This window comes from Myotis yumanensis, unplaced genomic scaffold (genome assembly GCF_028538775.1).
Source record: "Myotis yumanensis isolate MYYU_CA2020_CCGP unplaced genomic scaffold, mMyoYum1.0.hap1 SCAF_6, whole genome shotgun sequence".
Taxonomy (NCBI): Eukaryota; Metazoa; Chordata; class Mammalia; order Chiroptera; family Vespertilionidae; genus Myotis; species Myotis yumanensis.
In genome coordinates this window covers 87,030,707-87,049,999 of record NW_027223757.1, presented here as the reverse complement: position 1 = coordinate 87,049,999, position 19,293 = coordinate 87,030,707, and the positions used below count along the sequence as shown (strand labels likewise).

At 51.2% G+C, this 19,293-nt stretch overlaps 1 protein-coding gene across 1 annotated transcript in view; it reads right to left on the bottom strand.

Annotated features, from left to right (window-relative positions):
• LRFN2 (leucine rich repeat and fibronectin type III domain containing 2) overlaps window positions 1-19,293 on the bottom strand; it is a 185,137-nt gene that overhangs the window by 22,895 nt on the left and 142,949 nt on the right. The window contains exon 2 of the mRNA XM_070418637.1: window positions 17,337-18,761. Within this exon, the coding sequence (XP_070274738.1) occupies window positions 17,337-18,736 (1,400 nt within the window). The 5' untranslated portion in view covers window positions 18,737-18,761. The remainder of the gene's footprint in view (window positions 1-17,336; window positions 18,762-19,293) is intronic.

Genomic DNA, 19,293 nt, shown 5'->3' with positions numbered 1-19,293 from the left:
CTGGGCTTGGAGACAGACTTACAACCCCTTCCTAATCCCTCCCTCTTGACTTGGGGACCTCCCTTATGTGCTCCATCATGTATACCCTCTGTTGGACAGTCCCAGAGGAAACCACTTCGGCATCTCCCTGGTCTCTACCCATGACAGATGCAAAGAACTGCACCTGTAATGGTAGAATCTCAGGCCCTCTAATCCTCCGGGAAGGTAGTACTAGGGCTGGAGTCCTGGCCCTCGGGCCCCTCTAGGCAGGATGGGGGAGAGCGGGTGTGGGTGTGAACCTGGACATGGGTGCTTTCCCAGCATCAGGAGGCAGCTGCCACCCACTCACACTGGCCACACGACAAGCACCCTTCCAGGCCCTGCGGAGCCACCCCAGGAATTTTAAATGTCCCCCTGTTCCACTCAGACCCTATTTTGAGTGACAGTCAAAGCCGCCTGGAGAGCAGCCGTTGGCACTGTCTCGCACACAGTGGCATTTGAAGGGCGGGAAAAATCTCTGTGTTCAATGCCAGCTGCTGCCACCGTCTCAGCTTCTAGGTCCTGCCTCCATGCCAGGGCCTCGGCAGCTTTGTCACCTGCCTGCCCACATGCACCGAGAGAGAGAGAGAGAGAGAGAGAGAGAGAGAGAGAGAGAGAGAGAGACTGCAGGTCACCAAGCCCACGACCACCAGCCACTCTCACACCCACTGCCACCTCCGTCGTCATGGCCACGGACAGCAAACACACTGAGAGTCACAGGGGAAGGAAACACCGCAGCACATGTCTAATGAGCTCGTTAAACAAGCGCATAAATAACTGCTCCCATCAGAGTAAGAGGGCTTGGGGCAGAGGGTGGGTGCTGACTGGGGAGGGGGGGCCATGATGGGTGGCAGGTGCTGTGCTGAGAGGGAGATGGAGCTTCTCTCCACTCTGACTGTGGGCTGTGGGCTGTGAGCTTCTCGGGCCAGACAGATGCAGGCCCAAACATTCTGCTGGCAAAACATCACAGGCTGCTTTGATCTTTACCTGAGTCCTGCCTGCTCCTCACAGGCCCCGCCCTTACCTCCTTCTGCTCCTGCTCTCATAATGAGCCTGAGGGGGAAGATTAGAGGGGCCTTCTCCCACTTTATGGATGTGGACAGGAAGAAGCAGGAGGGTCTCAGACATAGGTAAGACCCCTGCAACCCCCTGTAACTGGTCTCCTTGCTTCCACTCCTCTGCCCCTGTAGTCTGTTCTTCATCAAGAGCCAGAATCTTCCTTTTGAGCGCATCCTGCCACTCTCCTGTGTTCAACCTCCTAGTAGCTCCCATCTCATTCAGGATACAATCCCAAGCCTCCTCATGGCTTACAGGGCCGTGCACGATCCAGCCCTGTCCATTATTTGACCCTCATTTCCTGATATTTTTCCTCCAGATGCACTGGATTCCTTGCTGCTTCTCCAACAAGAGCAGCCTGTGTCTACCCCAGGGCCTTTGCACATGCTTCTTCTCCTGCCTGGCTCTTTCTTTCATTCCATCCAATGTCACTCCTCAGAGGGGCCATCCCTGACCACAGATATAAAACAGTAGACCTCCCCTCCCCCTAGTCTCTGTCTCCTTACACTAATTATTTTTTATACATAGTGTACATTTTAAAATGAGAAACCCTCTCCCTAGTAAGAATGTAAGCTCCTTGAAGGCAAGGGCTTTGCCTATCTTATTCTAACCCTAGGGTCTGGACCAGAGCCTATCCCAAAGCAAACACTCAATACATATTTGTCAACTGGGTAAATGAAAACCTAGCTACCAGAAGTCAAAGTGTGTTGGCGCCTAAGAGCATCCGGTTCCAAATCCAGAGTTTTTTCCTTCACAGATGATGCCTGCCCTCAGAACTCGACCCTGACGCCCCACGGCCACAGAGGGAAGCCTGAGGTCAGGACGGAGCACTGGCTGCCAGCTCCAGTCCCAACACCTCCAAGCTGTGGGGCCTCCTGAGTCACGGCCCCCACCCACACCCCCATGGCTCAGAGTCCTCATCTGTCGAGAGGCAATACCACACTTCACAAGGTTGACTTGCCAACTAGGAGAACACACAGAACGCTTTTAAAGCAATAACTGAGGTGTAGGAAGGGCTCCGTGAGTATAGCTATTTAGTTTGACATTCAAAGCCACCCACAGGCTGCCCTCGCCCATCCTCTCTGAGCAAGACTCCTATCATTTCCCCAGACCAGAGGTTCTCAAAGTGTGGTCCCCAGACAGACAGCATCTGCTCAGTGATGAGAACAGCAGCAACTCAGACCCCACACCACACAGACTGAGCCAGAAACCCAGGCATCTGTGTGCTAACAAGTCCGCCAGGTTGCAGGTCATGCTCAGGCCTGAGCACCATGCCCTAGAGATAGCCTTTCCACCAGGTAAGCCAGGTGTGGGAGACAGCTGGTGAGCCTGGTTCTTCACTCCCTGTAATAAAACGGTACCAGGTGACATAAAGTGGCCTGAGGGGGTGAGAGGCACATGCCCTGCCCCTTAACTTCGGGCTTGGCCATGCCAGTTACTTGGGCAACTGGGAGTTAGCGACATGATGCCAGCAGAGGCCTGGCATTGGCTTGTTCAGTTGGGCTCACCCTCCTACGTTTCTGCTGTCACCAATAGAAGAACATACTCCGCATAGCCACGCCCCCTGTCTAGGCTGGAATGAGAAGCACAGAGAAGATCTAAACGGACCTGCAGCCCAGAGCCCAGCCCAGCGCAGCTCAACCCAGCCCAACCGAGTCCAGTTGAACTCCAACCAACCTGCAGACCCACAAATAAGAAAATTAAATATCAGTGGCTGTGAGCTACCTAGATCTCGAGGTTGCTTGTCATGCAGCATTATTGTGGCAGGTCTCTGACCAGGCCTGTTCCTTTCTGCCTCTGTCTCTTTCTTCTGCCCAAAGTAGCCACCTCTGCCTCTGCCTCCCAAACCCCACCAGCACGCAGGACACAGCTTACAGTCCACCCGCCTTGGGCCAGGAAGCCCCAGAGCATACCCCTCCCTTCATTTACATTTTAACCTTTGAGGTGGCTAATTACTCAACTGAAAAGCCCCTTAAATACTACCATCACTAGCTAATTAGCTAGTTAGAGGTTAAGTGTTAAATAGTTCCCTGTGATGTTTAATTTCCGACCACTTATCTTCTTTTCTATGCATTGGAAGTTGCTGCCCACATCTGGATCCGTTCTCCCACCCGGCATCAGCCCCGCAGCCCGCCCCAGCTTGAAATAGCTCTTCTTCGTAAATAGTTAATGAGCGCGTCCATCTATATCGCACGTCTCCATGGCCCGGCTCTCACCCTGGGCTCGCCCATCCCTCTGTGGTTTTGTGCGATTCTGCCCTCCTACCCCCTACCCCGGAGACAATGAAGATGATGGACTTTAATTGACTTCACGTCCTGAACCCTTCTGTCACCCACCGGGTGCCCAGTCCCATCGCAGGCTTAATTGGCAACAACTAACACATCCCTCTTGGCTGCTCTGTGTCTCCGGAGGTGAGAACAGAGCCCTGGGTGAGGCAGAGGAGCAGCCTGGACCAGCGTCCTTCCCCGCTGGTCTCGGCACCAGGCTGGGACTGTGCGGCAGGTGCCAAGAAACGTTATGACTGACGCTTTTGCCACAGCTCAGTGGTGGCTGCACACCCCCAACACCCATCCCCCTCCCCTACCTTCCAGCAGAGCGCCGATTGTACTTGGGGAGGCAGCACGCCTGAACAAACAACCCTGTCTCAGCCTCCAGTGCAGCTGGAGGAAGTGCAGGGAGAGGGAAGCGGACCCTGGGAGGTGCCTGAAGGGGCTGGCTCCTCTGGAAGGCCCGGTCTGGTTCAGTCTGGGTTCCCCAGAGGCAGACCTTGAGACGAGGATTCCAGGACCAGTGGTTGATGAGGGAGGTGGACTCAGGACCCGCTGGTAAGGGCATGGGGACGGAAACCCATACCGGCTGTTTTGCTAAGCCAGTTGTCATTTTGGGCAAATGGGGTTCACTTCCCTTGGGACCCTCTGGGAGATAGCACAGAACATGGCTCATTGTCCTCCTCTTTCTTCCCCGCAGGGGGAGGAAGCGGGAGTATTAACCCTCCATCTTCCTCTGTCATAGGCTGGGGCTGCTCCTGGGGACATCAAGTCCTCCTGTGGGCTGGGCAACCCAGAGAAGGTCCCTGAGTGGGAGTAGTGAGCCCCGCTTAATGACAGTGCAGGTGACCTGCAGAAGGAGCCTCGGTCCCTGAAGTCCACGGAGAAATCATGAATTACCTCCCTCTGGGGTTGTGTCACATGACAGAAACCTACCCCCAGACGTGGCTAGGGTTTGTAGTCAGATCTCTGCTGCTAGAAACACCTCACACTTTATAGGCAGGACAGTTATCATTACCCCCATTCTGCAGATAAGAAGCCTGAGGCTCAGAGACACAAAGGACAGGGCGGTAACAGCAGCTCCTGTCTGGAGGCCCTGATTCCGTCCTCCTTGAACAGGTCTGCCTTGGAGCTAGTGGGCTTGGTTCCCGACCATTGCAACAAACCGAGTCGCACGGGTTTTTTGGTTGGACTCAACATCTTCCAAACTTCTGTTACTGTTAATAATTCCGCCTCTTCCCATGATTCACGCATGGGCTCAATGGCATCTAGAATGGTAATTTCTTCCAGAGGTTTTCAATTTACTTTGCTCAGATCCATCAGAGGAATCACTATCTGTGGCAGCTGTAGCTGTACGAAATGTATTTCTTAAATAAGAAGACTTGAAAATCAAAATTACTCCTTGATCCATAGGCTGTGGAATGGATGTTGTGTTAGCAGGCATGAAAACAACATTCATCTCATTGAACATCTCCATTGGAGCTCTTGGCTGCATTGTCAATGAGCAATAATATTTTGCAAGAAATCTTTTTTTTCTGAGTACTAGGTCTCCACAGTGGGCTTAAAATATTCAGGAAATCATGTTGTAAACAGATGTGCTGTCATCCAGGCTTTGTTATGCCATCTATAGAGCACAAGCAGAGTAGATTTAGCATAATTCTAAGGGCCCTATGGGTTCCAGATGGTCAATGAGCATTGGCTTCAACTTAAAGTCAGCAGGTGCATTAGTCTCTAACAAGAGAGTCAGCCTGTCCTTTGAAGCTTTGAGGCCCGGCATGGACCTCTCCTCTCTGGCTAGGAAAGTCCCAGATGGAAGTCCAATAGTACTGGGGTTCTTGTTCCAGCATCTAAGAAGGGTTCAGCAATCTGGAGAAGGCTGTGCATAGATTAAATAGGTTTTCAGAGATGAAATATAATTTTGAAAGGCATTTGGGGGTCAGAGGAGCTTAGCTTGAAGGAAACTAAGATCTAATTTTTAAGGTCTAAGTTCTCAGTTCTCCACATCACAGGACCCCATGCTTTTTCTTAACACAAATTGTCCTGAGGCGAGATGGAGATATACACTTCAAAGGGTATACACAAGCATTGTCAGAATGGGGGAATTAGCCTACGGGCTATTCAGGTGTTTGGCCAGTAGGAGGCAATAACATGTAGATTAAGATGCCCTTTAGCTGTCTGGCAGCCAAGCAATCATTTTAATGTATCCTATTCAGATTTGGGGAAATGCCTTCAGCCATTCCCAACAGGTGACTACATGTGTGACTTAACCCTGTTGAGTCCCCAAGTTCCATCAACCTTTTGATGAAACTCTTGCAATTATGATATGCTGGAACTGGTTTCCAGCACAATAGAAGGCTGGTTCGTCTACATTGGAAACCTGTGGTTTCGTGTAGCCACTTCATTGATTATCTTAGCCGGATCTTCTGGATGACTTGCTGCAGCTTCTCCATCAGCACTTGCTGCTTCTCCTTGCACTTTTACGTAATGGAGATGGCTCTTTCCTTAAACCAACCCCTGCCAGCTTCAGACTTTTCTTCTGCAGCTGCCTCACCCACCTCAGCCCTCATAGAATTGAGGAGAGTCGGGGCCTTGCTCTCCGAATTAGGCTTTGGCTTGAGGCTGGTTTATTTGATCTCTCCAGACCACTAAGACATTCTCCATATCGGCAGTAAGGCTGTGTCACTTGCTTACTGTTCACTGGAGCTGCACCTTCAGTTTCCTTCAAGAACTTGCCCTTTGCATTCACAACTTGGCTAATTGGTGCAGAGGCCTAGCTTTGAGCCTATCTTGGCTTTTGACATGCCTTCCCCACTCAGCTTACTTCTCTCTGGCCTTTGGTTTAATGTGAGAGACACGTGACTTTTTCATTTGAACACTTAGAGGCCATTGTAAGGATATTAATTGACCTAATTAATAATAATCAATATAACTGAGTCTCAGGGATTAGGGAGGCCGGAGGGAAGGGAAAGAGATGGGTGAACAGCTGCTCGGTGGAATAGTCAGAACACACACAACATTTATTGATTAAACTTGCCATCTTTTATGGGTGCGGTTTGTGGTGCCCCAAAACAATTATGATAGTAACATCAAAGATCACTGATCACAGATCGAAATAACATATAATAATAATGAAAATGCTGAAATACTGTGAGAATTACCAACATGCGACACAGAGACAGGAAGGGAGCAGATGCTGGTGGAAAACTGGTGCCTCTGGACTTGCTCGAGGCAGGGTTGCCACAGACCTTCCACTTGTGAAAAGCACAGTGTCTGAAAAGCACAATAAAACCATGCCGTCGCCATCATTCTGGCTCAGCTGGGCATGAGGAAAATGGCTCCTGCAAATAAATGCACAAGATGCTTGTGTTTCCCACACTTTATCTCTTGGGCGACATCCCCGCTGGGAGGGGTTTTATTTCAATGCCACAGATGGAGCAAAGTCTCAGAGAGGTGAGGAGGCTAGTGTATGGTACAGCGGGGACTAGAATCTGACCTCCGGCTTCTCCCCTCACCAGAAGTCCAGAGACCAAACCCCAGCTGTGGGATGTGCAGGGTCCGCCCACCAGTGCTCCCACATACCTGCCTCCACTGGTGTGTGGTACAGTGGCATGATGTTGAATGCGCACCAGAATCCCTGGGGTGCTTTAAAATCTCGGGTGCTCCGGCGGGCGCCACCCTAGGCTGATCGGGGTCTCCCGGAGGGAGCACACAGCTCCCCAGGGATTGCAGTGGGAAATTGCAAAGCCAGGCTGGGAAATGCCTGGCTTGGTCTCAGAGCCTGGCTTCAGCCCTTGCCCACCCAGGTCCACTTGAGCTCTACTGAGGTTGCCAGGAGCTGGCTGCCTGGAACACGCTCAGAAAAGTCTAGTTGCCAGAAAGTGTTTGCTGTCATTCTGATGGCCGCCACCACGAGCCCTGACCCCCAAGTCCCAGACACTCCTCCCCCAGGCCTCTCTGTAAACCTTCCTTGGTGTTTTTCTGGTTTGAAACGAACACTATCCCCACCCCACCTGCAAACTAACCAAACATATACAAAGTCAACGGGGGGCGGGGCCAGCCCTCTGGCTCTCCCCTACTCGAAGGAAGCAGCCACATTTCAGAAGAAAGGCAGGCCTGATGCACACGAATCCCTTTGCGCTGCTAATTATTTCTATCTTGGGAGCTGTCTCCCGCAGAGCTTTCTGAGAATGATGAGGAAATGACAAGTGGAGAAATTAGTCACCTCTAAACAGACGCTCTGAGGCTTTTGAATCCGAGTAGTGTCATCTCCTTGTGCAGAGCAAGAGGGCAGGAAGGGAAGGTAGTGCTACGATTTGAGACGCCCCTGGGAGGCACCTCTTAAAAACGCCTCTCCTAGACACAAACCTGCTGTGAGTTTTGAAATCCCACCATTAGAGATTCACTCGCTCGGGACCTACAGACTTCCCAATTGACCTACAACATCTCTGGAAGGGGTTGCACCATATACCTTGATCTCTTAAAACCCAATCAGATCGTTTTCCTGGTTGACAGGAAAATGGGAGTGAGGCGTTGAAGAATGCGCCACACAAGGCAGCCAGGGGAACAGCGACAAGAACAGGGAAGGGAGAGGGGGTGGTCTCCTAATCACAGTAAGTACTTATATGTACTTACATGTATCCAGTCCTTCAGAGTTGACTATAAAAGATGTACCTTCAAATACCCGATCCCATTCAATTTGTACCGCAATGTATGAAATAGGCAGAAAGGAATCTCTGCTCCCACCTTACAGATGAGAAAACGGAGACTGAGAGCAGTGAAATGATTCACCCACCGTACAAGGACGAGTAGATGGTGGAGCTGGGTGCCAACTTGAATTCTAGGGCTGCTGGCTGCCTCCCTTTTTCTCTATATTTCTGGCAGTGTCTTATGCCTACCTTTAAAAAAATTACATTTCCCACCTTCCTTGCAGACAGGAGTGGCCGATTAGACGTGAGACAAAGTTATTGGTAGAGTTTCTGATAATCCCCACCCCTTCGCCCTGTTGCCCTTCGCTGTCCATAGCTCCTGATGTGCAGAAAGGCGATGCGATCGCTAGAGCTCCAGCAGCCCCTTTTACACTATGAGGTGACCACAAGGACAGGAACTGAGCTGAGGATGGCAGAGCAGAAAGATAGGTGAGTCCCCTGGGGGTCATGCTGCCCAGAAGACGAGACCTAAACTCTCTCCCACTGGACGTCTTTCCCCGAGAGACATGTGCGCTGTGCGTGTAAGTCACGATAGGCTTTCCCCTCTGCCTCCAGGCCCTTTCTCTCTGTGAGGCCTCTGATAGCATGGGTTGCACAGAGGCTCGCTGGGTGAAACATGCAACACCAGGGATCCTCACCCCGACCATCTTTTCTGCCAGCTGGTCCCAGGGGACTAGTTCTGAGTGGGACCCAAGGTACTCACTGGCACCCCGCCCCCTTTTCTCTAATGTTGCTGGAACTTAAAAACGTGAGGGAAGCAACACAAGCTGAAAGAGAAATCCCATCAGACTCCCAGTGGCCTCGCCCATCTTCCCCAAAGAGAAATGACAGTTAGCGCCTCAGCCCGAGTCGTCAGTCTTCACAAAGCCTCGTGGGGTGTCAGTGGGATGTGTTCCCAGCGCGGCACCTGGATTGGGAGACCTATCTCCAGTCTGTGTTGTAGAACCTTAGGAAATCAACTCAGTTCATGTGAGACTTAGTGTTACCAACCATGCAATGGGCATACTGTCATATTTGCCCTGTCCATCCCCACTTGTGGATGTCAGGTTCCAATAACCAAACAGTATGAAAAAAACCCACCTTAGAAGTATTAGAAAAATAAAATCCAAGGCAGGCTGATTTTGATTTTGGCTCCAACCATGGAACTGCTGGGGAGTTCCCCACCCCCATCCACCCCAATTTCCTCCTTTATACCTTTGCCTTCCTCTGCCTGTGGAGGCTCAATCCACCCTTTCAGTAGAAGTTGGGGTGTCTGGGGAAGTAGCTGAGTCAAAGAATCTTCCCAAATAGGAGCAGGTCCTGGGCCTGGCCTGCCCCCTCCCTTAAGGAACACCTGTCCCTATCATTTCTCCACATATCCACAAGATCCCGAGTTCATCAGTAAATTTCCCTCCACCCCATGGAAGAGATGTACAGTCATATCTCAGTTCTCAAATGTCTCCCATCTCAAACAGTTCAGTGCTCGACCAAATGGTTCACGGAAAAATGTATCGGTTGTCAAACAAAACCACAGTTCTTGACCTGACAACCCTTTCATGCTGATACCTGTATGATCAGTCACACATCTCTCAGGGAACAAAGGAGAGAACGCGTGAGTATGAGTCAGTTTACTGCTAAACTGAGCTTTACTAACACCTCAGGAAATTGTGCTACGAATATTTTTGTTTTTTGCTTATGTTGCTGCTCATTATTATTATTATTAAACTAGAGGCCCAATGCATGAAATTCGTGTACAAGTAGGCCTTCCTTCCCCCCAGCTGCTGGCACCAGTTTCCCTCTGGCACCTGGGACCAGGGCTTCCCTCACAGCCCTGGCTTTGCCTGGAAGGACATCTGGTCTAATTAGCATATTACCTTTTTATTATTATAGATACATACATACACCACGGATCCTAAGGAGGTTAGTGGTAGCAGCAAAGTGAAAAGGAAAGTTGTATGGACAATAGAAATAATTTTGAAGTATGAGAGAGTGTTCACATGTCTGATCTGGTTACTGAGGATGGCATGGCGAAATCAATGACTAGCACAATTTTAAAACATAAAGAGCCATCAAAAGTGCTGATGGTGCTAACGGTGTGAAACTGCTCACAAAACAGCAATCACAGGCAATTGAGAAAGGTTAAAACAGGGAATCATTTGGGGGTCTGGAACGGATTATTCAATTCACATTATTTATAATGGGGGAAAACGACTCAGTTTTCGAACAATTAGCTTCTCGAACAGCCTTCTGGAATGAATTAACTTCGAGAATCAAGGTTTGACTGTATTTATTTTCCAAGGGAAGGGCAGATCTCCACTGAAATGTGGATTGACAAGATGCTGATGGGGTGGGAGCTGGCTCTGCCCTCTTATCCTTTCCCCAGATGGAAGATGTAGCCGCAGTAAAGCTGCTTCCGCACAGCCCTGCAAAGCTCAGTGGGTAGCTCAGTCCCCCAGGGTGGGGGGTGTGCCTGGGAATCATGGAAGAACGTGGCCTGGAAAGGGGCCTGCAGCTAGAGCAGGGGGCACGGAGTGCTGCTGTCTCCCCCACCCGCAGGTTTCTCTTCCCATAATCCTTCTCTGTCCTGACGTGGAGACGATGGCACATAATAGGCACCATGAGGGCGAGGCTGCATCTGGCTACTCCCACCCTGTGCTGTGGAAGCGAGCTTACCGGGCCCCAGACCTCCTGGGGACCGTTCCAACATCATGCCTGCTGACAGATGTTCCCTATGACTCCTGGAGACAAGTGTTTGTGAATGTCACTTGGACTGATAATGACATGCAGGCCACTTAATTTCCCATGTCACACCAGGAGGGAGGCTGAGCTGGATGGGCTGTTGCTTTTCCTGGGTGGGTAGGGGGGACCTCTTCTTTCTGACTCCATTCTAGCCACCCTGCCTCTTCCCCTTATTGGCCCCTCCTTCCTCTGACACTGTCCCCCTAATGCTGGCCACTTCCTGCAAGGGCAGGTTCTGGGACTGAGGGATGGGGCAGTCCACCCTCCCTGCTCATATGGGAAACAGGCCCCACCTGAGGATTGTCTGGGTCCCGTGTGCCAGGCCTGCCTGCAGGGCTCGGCTGGGTGCACTCAGGGAAGGTGAAGGTCTTGGGAAGTCAGCAAGAACCCTCAGAGCATGAGAGAGCTAATTATCTGCTAAAAGCAGGGCACTATTTCATAGCTGGATTCAAACCCAAGTTTCCCATGACTTGGGGGCCGCTCCCCCTTCCTTCAGAGAAACAGAACCTGATGCCTTCAGATGCTGCTCGCAGCTCCCAGGCTTCTGTGGGGCCTTGGCGTGGGTCGTGGTGACCTGTCAGTGACTAGTGTCCAGGTCTGATGGGACAATCTGAGCCGATGCCAAAGTCCCCATGTGACCTCAGGTCCTGGGACTCAAAACCTGGTGAGACAGGGTCCCCTAACCCTGAGAGGCAAGAGGCTTAGTGGCCCCAACCATGGTCACCATATTGTTTTGATCCTGGGATTATAAAAGTCTCAGAGTCATAGACTATCAGGGTTGGACTCATTTAAGTCACATGTTAAAGTCAGGCTGCCCACCGGTTAGCCCTGGACAGAGTCAGTCGGGTTCTGCCTGAACCCTCCTGGCATGGGCAGCTCATGGCTCAGTGGCAGCTCTGACTTATTCTGCTGTTGGACAGCCCTGACGCTCATTTCCATTCTGTTCAGTTCACCAAATGTTGACTTGATAGCTGTTGTGGGCCAGGACTTACTAGGAGCTGCAGGCCCAGAGATGAGGAGCACATGAACAGCACATGCTGGAGAGGGAGCAAGACACAAAGCCAAGCATCCCACAGCCAGAAAGGCTATGCAAGAGGCATGGACAGCTGTTGCTGCGGGAATATTTTTAAAATATATTTTTATTGATTTCAGAGAGGAAGAGGAGAAGGAGAGACACAGAAACATCAATGATGAGAGGGAATCATTGACTGGCTGCCTCCCGCACGCCCCCTACTGGGGATTGAGCCTGCAACCTGGGCATGTGCCCTTGACCGGGAATCAAACCTGGGACCCTTCAGTCCACAGGCTGACGCTCTATCCACTGAGCAAAACCGGCTAGGGCTGGAATTTTTTTGTATTGGGCCAATGGCTACGTGTGTGTGTGTGTGTATGTGTGTGTTTCTCTTCTACTCATGTAAGTTCTTTGAATCAGTTAAGGGTGCTATGACATCTTTTCTAAGTCCTGTTGTCTCCAAGGCAACCTTTGCCCACCACACACAAGCTTCCGGAACCCATCCTCATCACCTGGTCACTGGGTACACTGCAGTTGGGAAGATGACTCCTAAGACGGTGTTTTCTGTGTGAAACATACCACAGCCTGCTGGGATGACTCAGTGATCAGAACGGTAACGTCCCTCCCATGATCTGAGCACTTTACTTAGTTAACACAACAACACTACAGGCGTCTCTTCGCAGCTCCATTACTTTGTAGCCATAATGCCTTTGAGGTCAACTAAAACTCTGAACCGGCCACACAAAATTCCAGTTAAGCCCGATTTCCTCCACCTTGAACTCAGGCAGCTGTGTCCTTGATCCAAGGAATACGCTTTCTCTGTGCTGTCATCCACGCCGACAAGAAATACACTGAGCAGCACGGGAATGGAGGCAGGTTCTGAGGCACCAGGAACGCTCATGTCCGTTTATTGATCAGTCTGCTTCTCCGGCCAGCTGTAAGCCCACCACCCCTTCCCATTTCTCCATTTCATTCCAAAGACAGTGTGAGATTTTGTCAACCGCCCCGTGCAGTGGGGATGTGCTCCGTTTATGGCCGTGAGTCACAGCCAGTGGAAGCTCCTAGGACGCTTTCCAAGTGTGCTTACCACCCAGAGCGTCCGGCCCACCTCCCTGTGCAGACGCGTGGGGACAGGGCCTCTCGGAGGATCACAGAGCCAGCAGGGACGTCACTGAGCAGGCCACCCTCCTGAATGACGAGGGAGGCAGACTGAAAGGTGGAGAAGTCCTGGCCACAGTGTCCCCTGAAGACAGCTTGATAACTTGGCAGGATTTGCTCCCTGTGAAACCACATGGGATCCGGAAAATCAGCCTTCTTTTCCAGGGGCTTACAGCATCTGCTGACAAATTCTTCCTGGAATTGAGAATGCCCACGCCCAGCCTGCATGCTGTGGCTTTCTGGGCCTGATCTGTGGAAAGTGGAGTCTGTGCCGATTCCCCATCTTAGGCACCTCCCTTTCTGTGCCTGCTGTCTCGGGACCACTCCCCTGGGCTTGGGAACCTCATCCAGCTTCCTTTAGTCCTGGACGCTTCCCTGGGGCCTGAGACCAGTCTGCCCTGTGATGCATCTCTGCTGGGCTTGGTGCCCTCTCCTTAGTGTTGGTCTTGTCCTTCCCAAGTTGCCTGGATTTGAATTCCGTCTCTGCTGCTTACCCCATGTGTACACCTGGAGCAAGTTTCTCATGTGAAATGTGGGATAAGCGCAGTCCTGGTCTCCGGGGGCCGGGGGGGGGGCGGGGGGCGGGGCGGGGGGGGGGAGGCGGAGGGGTCTGAGAAAACTAAAGGAGTTAGTACGCATAACGCCCTTAGAAGAGTAAGTGCCTGGTGCCAGTCAGCTCTCCACGTAGATCCTCCAATAATAATGTCGTTTCGTTATCACGTTGATGGATGTGGGAGGAACTTGTGTGTATCCATTCGCCTAGGGGGAAATTGGCTTGGTTATGTGTCCTATTGCTCAAAGTCGCAGAACCTGCGGAAGAGACGTTAAGTGAGGACTGATTATATTGTTGCTATTGTGCTTGCTGGGGAGGGTGGAGGCAAATTGGAAATTGCTCAGCTTTGCCTGCTGGCTCCTGTCCAGTCTCCTGCAACCTCTTTCCCAAACAGCAGACCTTCGTCATTTTTCTCTTCTTGCTCTGGTCATGGATTAAAAGTCCTTGTTGGCCGCCTTTAGCTCTCTCTGTAGTGTGTGCCCCTCTTTAATAGTCACTTTTGCGTACAATCCTTCCTTCCCTTCTTTTGTACACTTTCCTGTCCGAGTCTGAGCATACCACAGAGCCACTGTGCAGCCGCTGGTGTCTATTCTTTCTCATGGGTTCACTTCTTTCTAAAAATCTTCAGTTTCAGCCCGGGCTGGTGTGGCTCAGTGGTTGAGCATCAACCCATGAACCAAGAGGTCACAGGTTCGATTCCTCGATTCCCCGTCAGAGCACATGCCCCCAGTAGGGGGTGTGCAGGAGGCAGCCCATCAGTGATTCTCATCATTGATGTTTCTCTCTCTCTCCCTCTCTCTCTCTCTCTCTCTCTCTCTCTCTCTCTCCCCTGTCTCTCTGAAATCAATAAAAATATATTTAAAAATTAAATAAAAATCCACATTTTCTTTCTTTGAGTCTCCTGTTTCTCTGGAGTCAGATTCATGGTCAGGGCAGTGCCACCAGGGCTGAAGCCAGAAGGCCTGGGCTCACGTCAGTCCTGCCTCTCTCTGGCTGTGTGACCTCGAAGAGTTGTCTATTTCTCTCGGCCTCCATACTTCTTGGTATGTCCAGGAGAATTAAATGAAATACTGCCTCTAGAGCTACACATCATATGCATATAAGTGGCAGTGATGTTGACTAGTGACTGTTCTTGTTATTATCTGGCTACATATGCACCTTGACCTTCTGCTCTAAAATTTTGGAAACCTGTCTTCTTAAAGACTGAATTGTGTATCTCACCTTCCTCTTCCATTTCCTTCCCCAGGTTGGAGATCGGAAATGGTCTTACTCTCACCCTTACCATGGTTACTATTACTACCAACAATAGTCATAATTTGTATTCCTTGAGCACCTACTATGTGTCCACACTATTTGGAGAGCATGCCATGCTGTGTCTCTTCTAATCCTCATGACGCCCTAAAAGGAACTCAGCATTTTTTTTTAATTCCGAGGCTGCTGATGCTTTTATTTTATTTATATTTATAAACCAAGTGTCTCCAGGATGACAATCACCAAATAAAAGCAGGTTGAATTCCCACCTTGAGTGACTGCAGGAGTGTTGCCCCAGCGCCTCTGGTGACCCTCCCGGAGTTTGTGAAACCCTCAGCTTGCTGCCACCTTGATGCAGCATCACCGCCTCGCAGACTTCAGTTCCCCTCATCCCGGGCCCGTGTGAGCCCCAGCCCTGGGAGCTGTCACCTTGACACTTTTTATCAAAGTCAGACCATATAATAAATGCACAAGGGAAGAAATAGTACATATTTTTCAAAGGTCAATCTCAGAAGTTATCAAAGAAATGCAAATGAAAACAAGTTCCATTTTCCACCTATAAAATTGGCAAAGAAGCAAGTAATTAGATATTCAATAACTGGCAAAGGAGTGGTCAAAGTGGCCACTGTCACCTTCCCCTGGCGAGAGGGTAAATAAATATTCATATGCAACATATAAAGGTTATACTTTACTCGTTGAGCTAGTAATTCAATTCCTAGGAAAATATGCTAAGGAAATCACTGAAGCTGCACCAATAAATTAATATACAAAGATAGTCATTGCAGCATTACTTTCCATATTAAAAAATGGCAAATGACTTAAATGTCCAACAATAGAAGATTGGTTAAGTAAATTATGGGGCAGCAAGTGAAAAATACTTGAACACCATGGGAACTAAGCAGCTATAATGTTGAGTGGAAAAATTAAGAAACAAAAGCACACACTAGAATGATCATAAATATTGTTTGGAATTGAAATAAAATGGAGAGGCCAAAGGCCTCGGGTCAATTTTGAGTGGTTACAGATAATTTTTATTTCCCTCTTTATCATTTCTCTTATTTTCCAAATTTGCTAAAAAGACTATTACTTTTTATAATTAGAAAAATACACATATGCATATTTAAGTTTAATTATATATCTCTGTCTATATATCTTTGTACACATGCACATATGCGTATGTTTGTCCTAATGCTTTCTCTCTATCCTGAGAAATGAAGCCGCTCTCCAGATAAAACAGGTAAAGGAAATTCCAGGTAAGCATGTGGCAGGTAAGGGAACCTCTGCTTCCCTCCCACACCTTCCCAGGCAGAGACTCATCAACTCAGGAGTCAGAGCTGGAAGAAACCTCAATGCTAGATCAAGGGTACTTGACCTCTTGACCCATGGACCCCTTGGCTGTAGGTGAAGCCTACAGGATTTCTTCCCAGTATGCCCGTTTTCCATGCATAAAAGGTAACACAGGATTTCAAAGAAACCATGCATTCTTTGAGTGGTAAGATTCTAGGCCGTGTCCCTCATATGTAGCACAAACGAGGCACAAACCGAGAAGGGAGCTCCTGTGGAGTCAGACCTCCAGCCCCTTGGGTTGTGTCCATCATGCTGTAAGCTCCTCCCTTTCTCTGAATGGCTCAGGCAATTCTGTGCAGCCTTTTTGTCCCTTCGTTCCAGGCCTGGGCAATGGCCCCTGGATTCTCACAGCAAATTTACAAGGTCAACATCATTGTCTCCATTTCCAGGTGAGGAGACTGACACCAGAGAGGTCAGTACAGGTGGGCAGGATTATCTCGGTGTCACGTGACCTGCTCTAGCCAATCAAAGCTCACCAGGACTTCAGTGGGACAAACTGAGAAAAAGGCATGAATCCTTCTACTGATTAGGGACAGCAGCTGCCTGCAGGTGAAGCCAACCCAGAAGTGGAACTTAGAGGAGGGAAAAAGCTCTGAGAATGCAGATGGTTGTGGGGCTTTGGTCTAGCTGAGCTTGAAGCAACATGACCCAACACATTGCTTTTTTCTTTTAAAGCCTGTTTGACTTGGGTTCGATTACCTGCAACCAAGTGTCCAGACTAAGTTATGTATGGATTACCCCCATTTTCCAGATGAGGAAAGCTGAGGCAGCTCAGGAGAATTACGTAGCTAGCAAGTGGCCAGACCATGAATTCTACCCTTCCTGACCTCAAAGCCGTAATCACGACTTCTTCATCTGAGTCCAGGTGAGGCCAGACCTGCTCCTCCTTGGAGGAGTCAGATCGTTCACCAAGAGGCCCCTCATTGTTCTTGAATGTCCTCTAGCTGTGGCTGAAACTAGAAAGTTCTGAGGCTCACAGCCATATGACCACCTACCCCTGCCACCCCCCTAGGGGGCCTGGTCCTCCTACACACACATCTCCTGGGGCTGCCCATGTGGGCTCCTCTCTTCTTCAATGTGCAGATGATGTTCTTTCATCTCTTCTTACCTGCACGAATGGCACGGTTTGCCTATGATCCCCTCAGGCACCTTTGGGGAGGAGGGCTTCATGTGGGAACAGCTCAAAGCCCTCCCATCACACCCTCCTCCCCCAGCCAGAACCCTCCCTGCCTCGTGCAGCCCTGGCTCACCTGTAAATCAGTACCTCATCGTCGGAGCAGTTGTACTGCAGCTGATACATCTTCACCCGGGGCGCTGACTTGCTGACCGACCACTTGACCAGGGCCGAGGTGGTGGTCACATCAGACACAAGCACAGCCCGTTCTGGGGGGCTCTTGGGAGGCTCTCCACCCTCGCTGCCTGACCCTCCCCGGCTGGTCTTGCTGGAGCCAGTGATGTCCGAGAGGCGGGACTTGGGGGGCGCCGTGCGGCTGGTGCTGTTGCTGAGGTGTGGCAGCTGGACGATGGAGACCTCCACCGTGGCCGTGGCCTCCCCGGCGGCATTGGCGGCGATGCAGGTGAAGGCACCGCTGTCCTGAGACGTGGTGATGAGGATGTCCAGGGTGCCGTTGTCGTACACGGCGGTCCTTGAGGAGTTCCCCACCAGGCGGTCATCCGGGGCCACCCAGTGGATGAGGGGGCTGGGGTCCCCAATGGCCTTGCACTTGAGTGTGGCCGCCTGGCCCTCCAGAACCAACAGCCTGTGCGTGTGCTGGGTGATGAGAGGCGGCTCGCACACAAACTCCTCCTCGCGCACGTGCCAGAAGTAGCGGCCCTTGAGGCCCCCCGGGGAGCCACAGGTCTCCAGGTCATCATCCCGCTCCAGCCTCCGCAGCCAGAGGAGCTCACAATTGCAGTGCAGGGGGTTCCCCCCGAAACTGAAGGACAAGGGTGGGGCGAAGGGCGTGGCGGCCAGCACGGAGGCCTGGGAGCGGGCGAAGATGGGGTCTGGGGGCAGCTTCTGCAGCCGGTTGGAGGTGAGGTCCAGGCGGGCCAGCTTCTGCAGGTCGGCGAAGGTGCCCTCGGCGATGTGGTCCAGCAGGTTGTGGTCCAGGCTCAGCTGGTGCAGGTTGACCATGCGGCGCACGGAACCCCAGGGCAGGCCGTGGAGGTTGTTGTAGGAGAGATCCAGGTCCTCCAGCGTCAGCAGGAAGTCCTCGAAGGCCTCGTCGGCGACGCCGCCCAGCTGGTTGTTGTTCACGATGAGGTGCTGCAGGTTGACCAGGCCGCGCAGCGTGTCCTCCCCGAGGCTGGGCAGCCGGTTGCTGTCGAGGTGCAGGGAGCGGAGGCTCTCGAGGTCCAGGAAGGAGAAGGGCTGGATGTGGCTGATGGTGTTCCTGGACAGGGTCAGGTCCACCAGCCCCGTCATGTTGGCGAAGTCCTGGCGGCCGATGTGGATGATGAAGTTGCCGCCCAGGCGCAGCTCCACCGTCCTCCGGTCGATGTCCGGGGGCACGAAGAGCAGCCCCTTGGATGGGCACAGGGTCCCCAGCGACTCAGACAGGTTCTGGCAGACGCAGTACTTGGGACAGGCGTCGACCACAGCAAACGCCATGCCAAACGCCAGCAGGCTGCCAAGCAGGGTCTCCATGGTCTGGTCACTCAGGCTGCAGCGCCTGGAAGGGAGGGACACAGGTCAGGGTCAAGAGGTGACTTCCCAAGGCCCCCTTCCAGAGCTTCTTCCCTCCCACGACCGTGGCTTTGGGGAGCAGCCATGAATGGCATCTGCTCATTGCAAGGTGCAATCTCTCCTACCAACCCCTTGAATACAGTTCTACTTTTTCTTCTTTCCCTAGCTCTCATCACCTTCTAACAGACTACTGCATTTACTTATTAGCTGTGGCCATGGGATGCTTCCTCTCTCCGCAGTAGGATGTCAGCTCCAAGAGGGCAGGTCCTCTCATCTTCTTTGAACATTGCTATATCCCACGCATCTAGCACAGGGCCTGGGGCACAGTAGCTGCTCAATACGTATTTTTCAGATGGATGGATGGATGGATAATCTCACACTAGTGGTTCATTTGTGATGACTGGGTTTGAAAAGTGTGTCATGGCTGCGCTTTGAAGCAGTTTCACCTTCTTAATTGGTTTAGACTCTGCATGAAGTGAAATAGGACCAACATTCCTTAGGAACAAGGACGAGGGCCA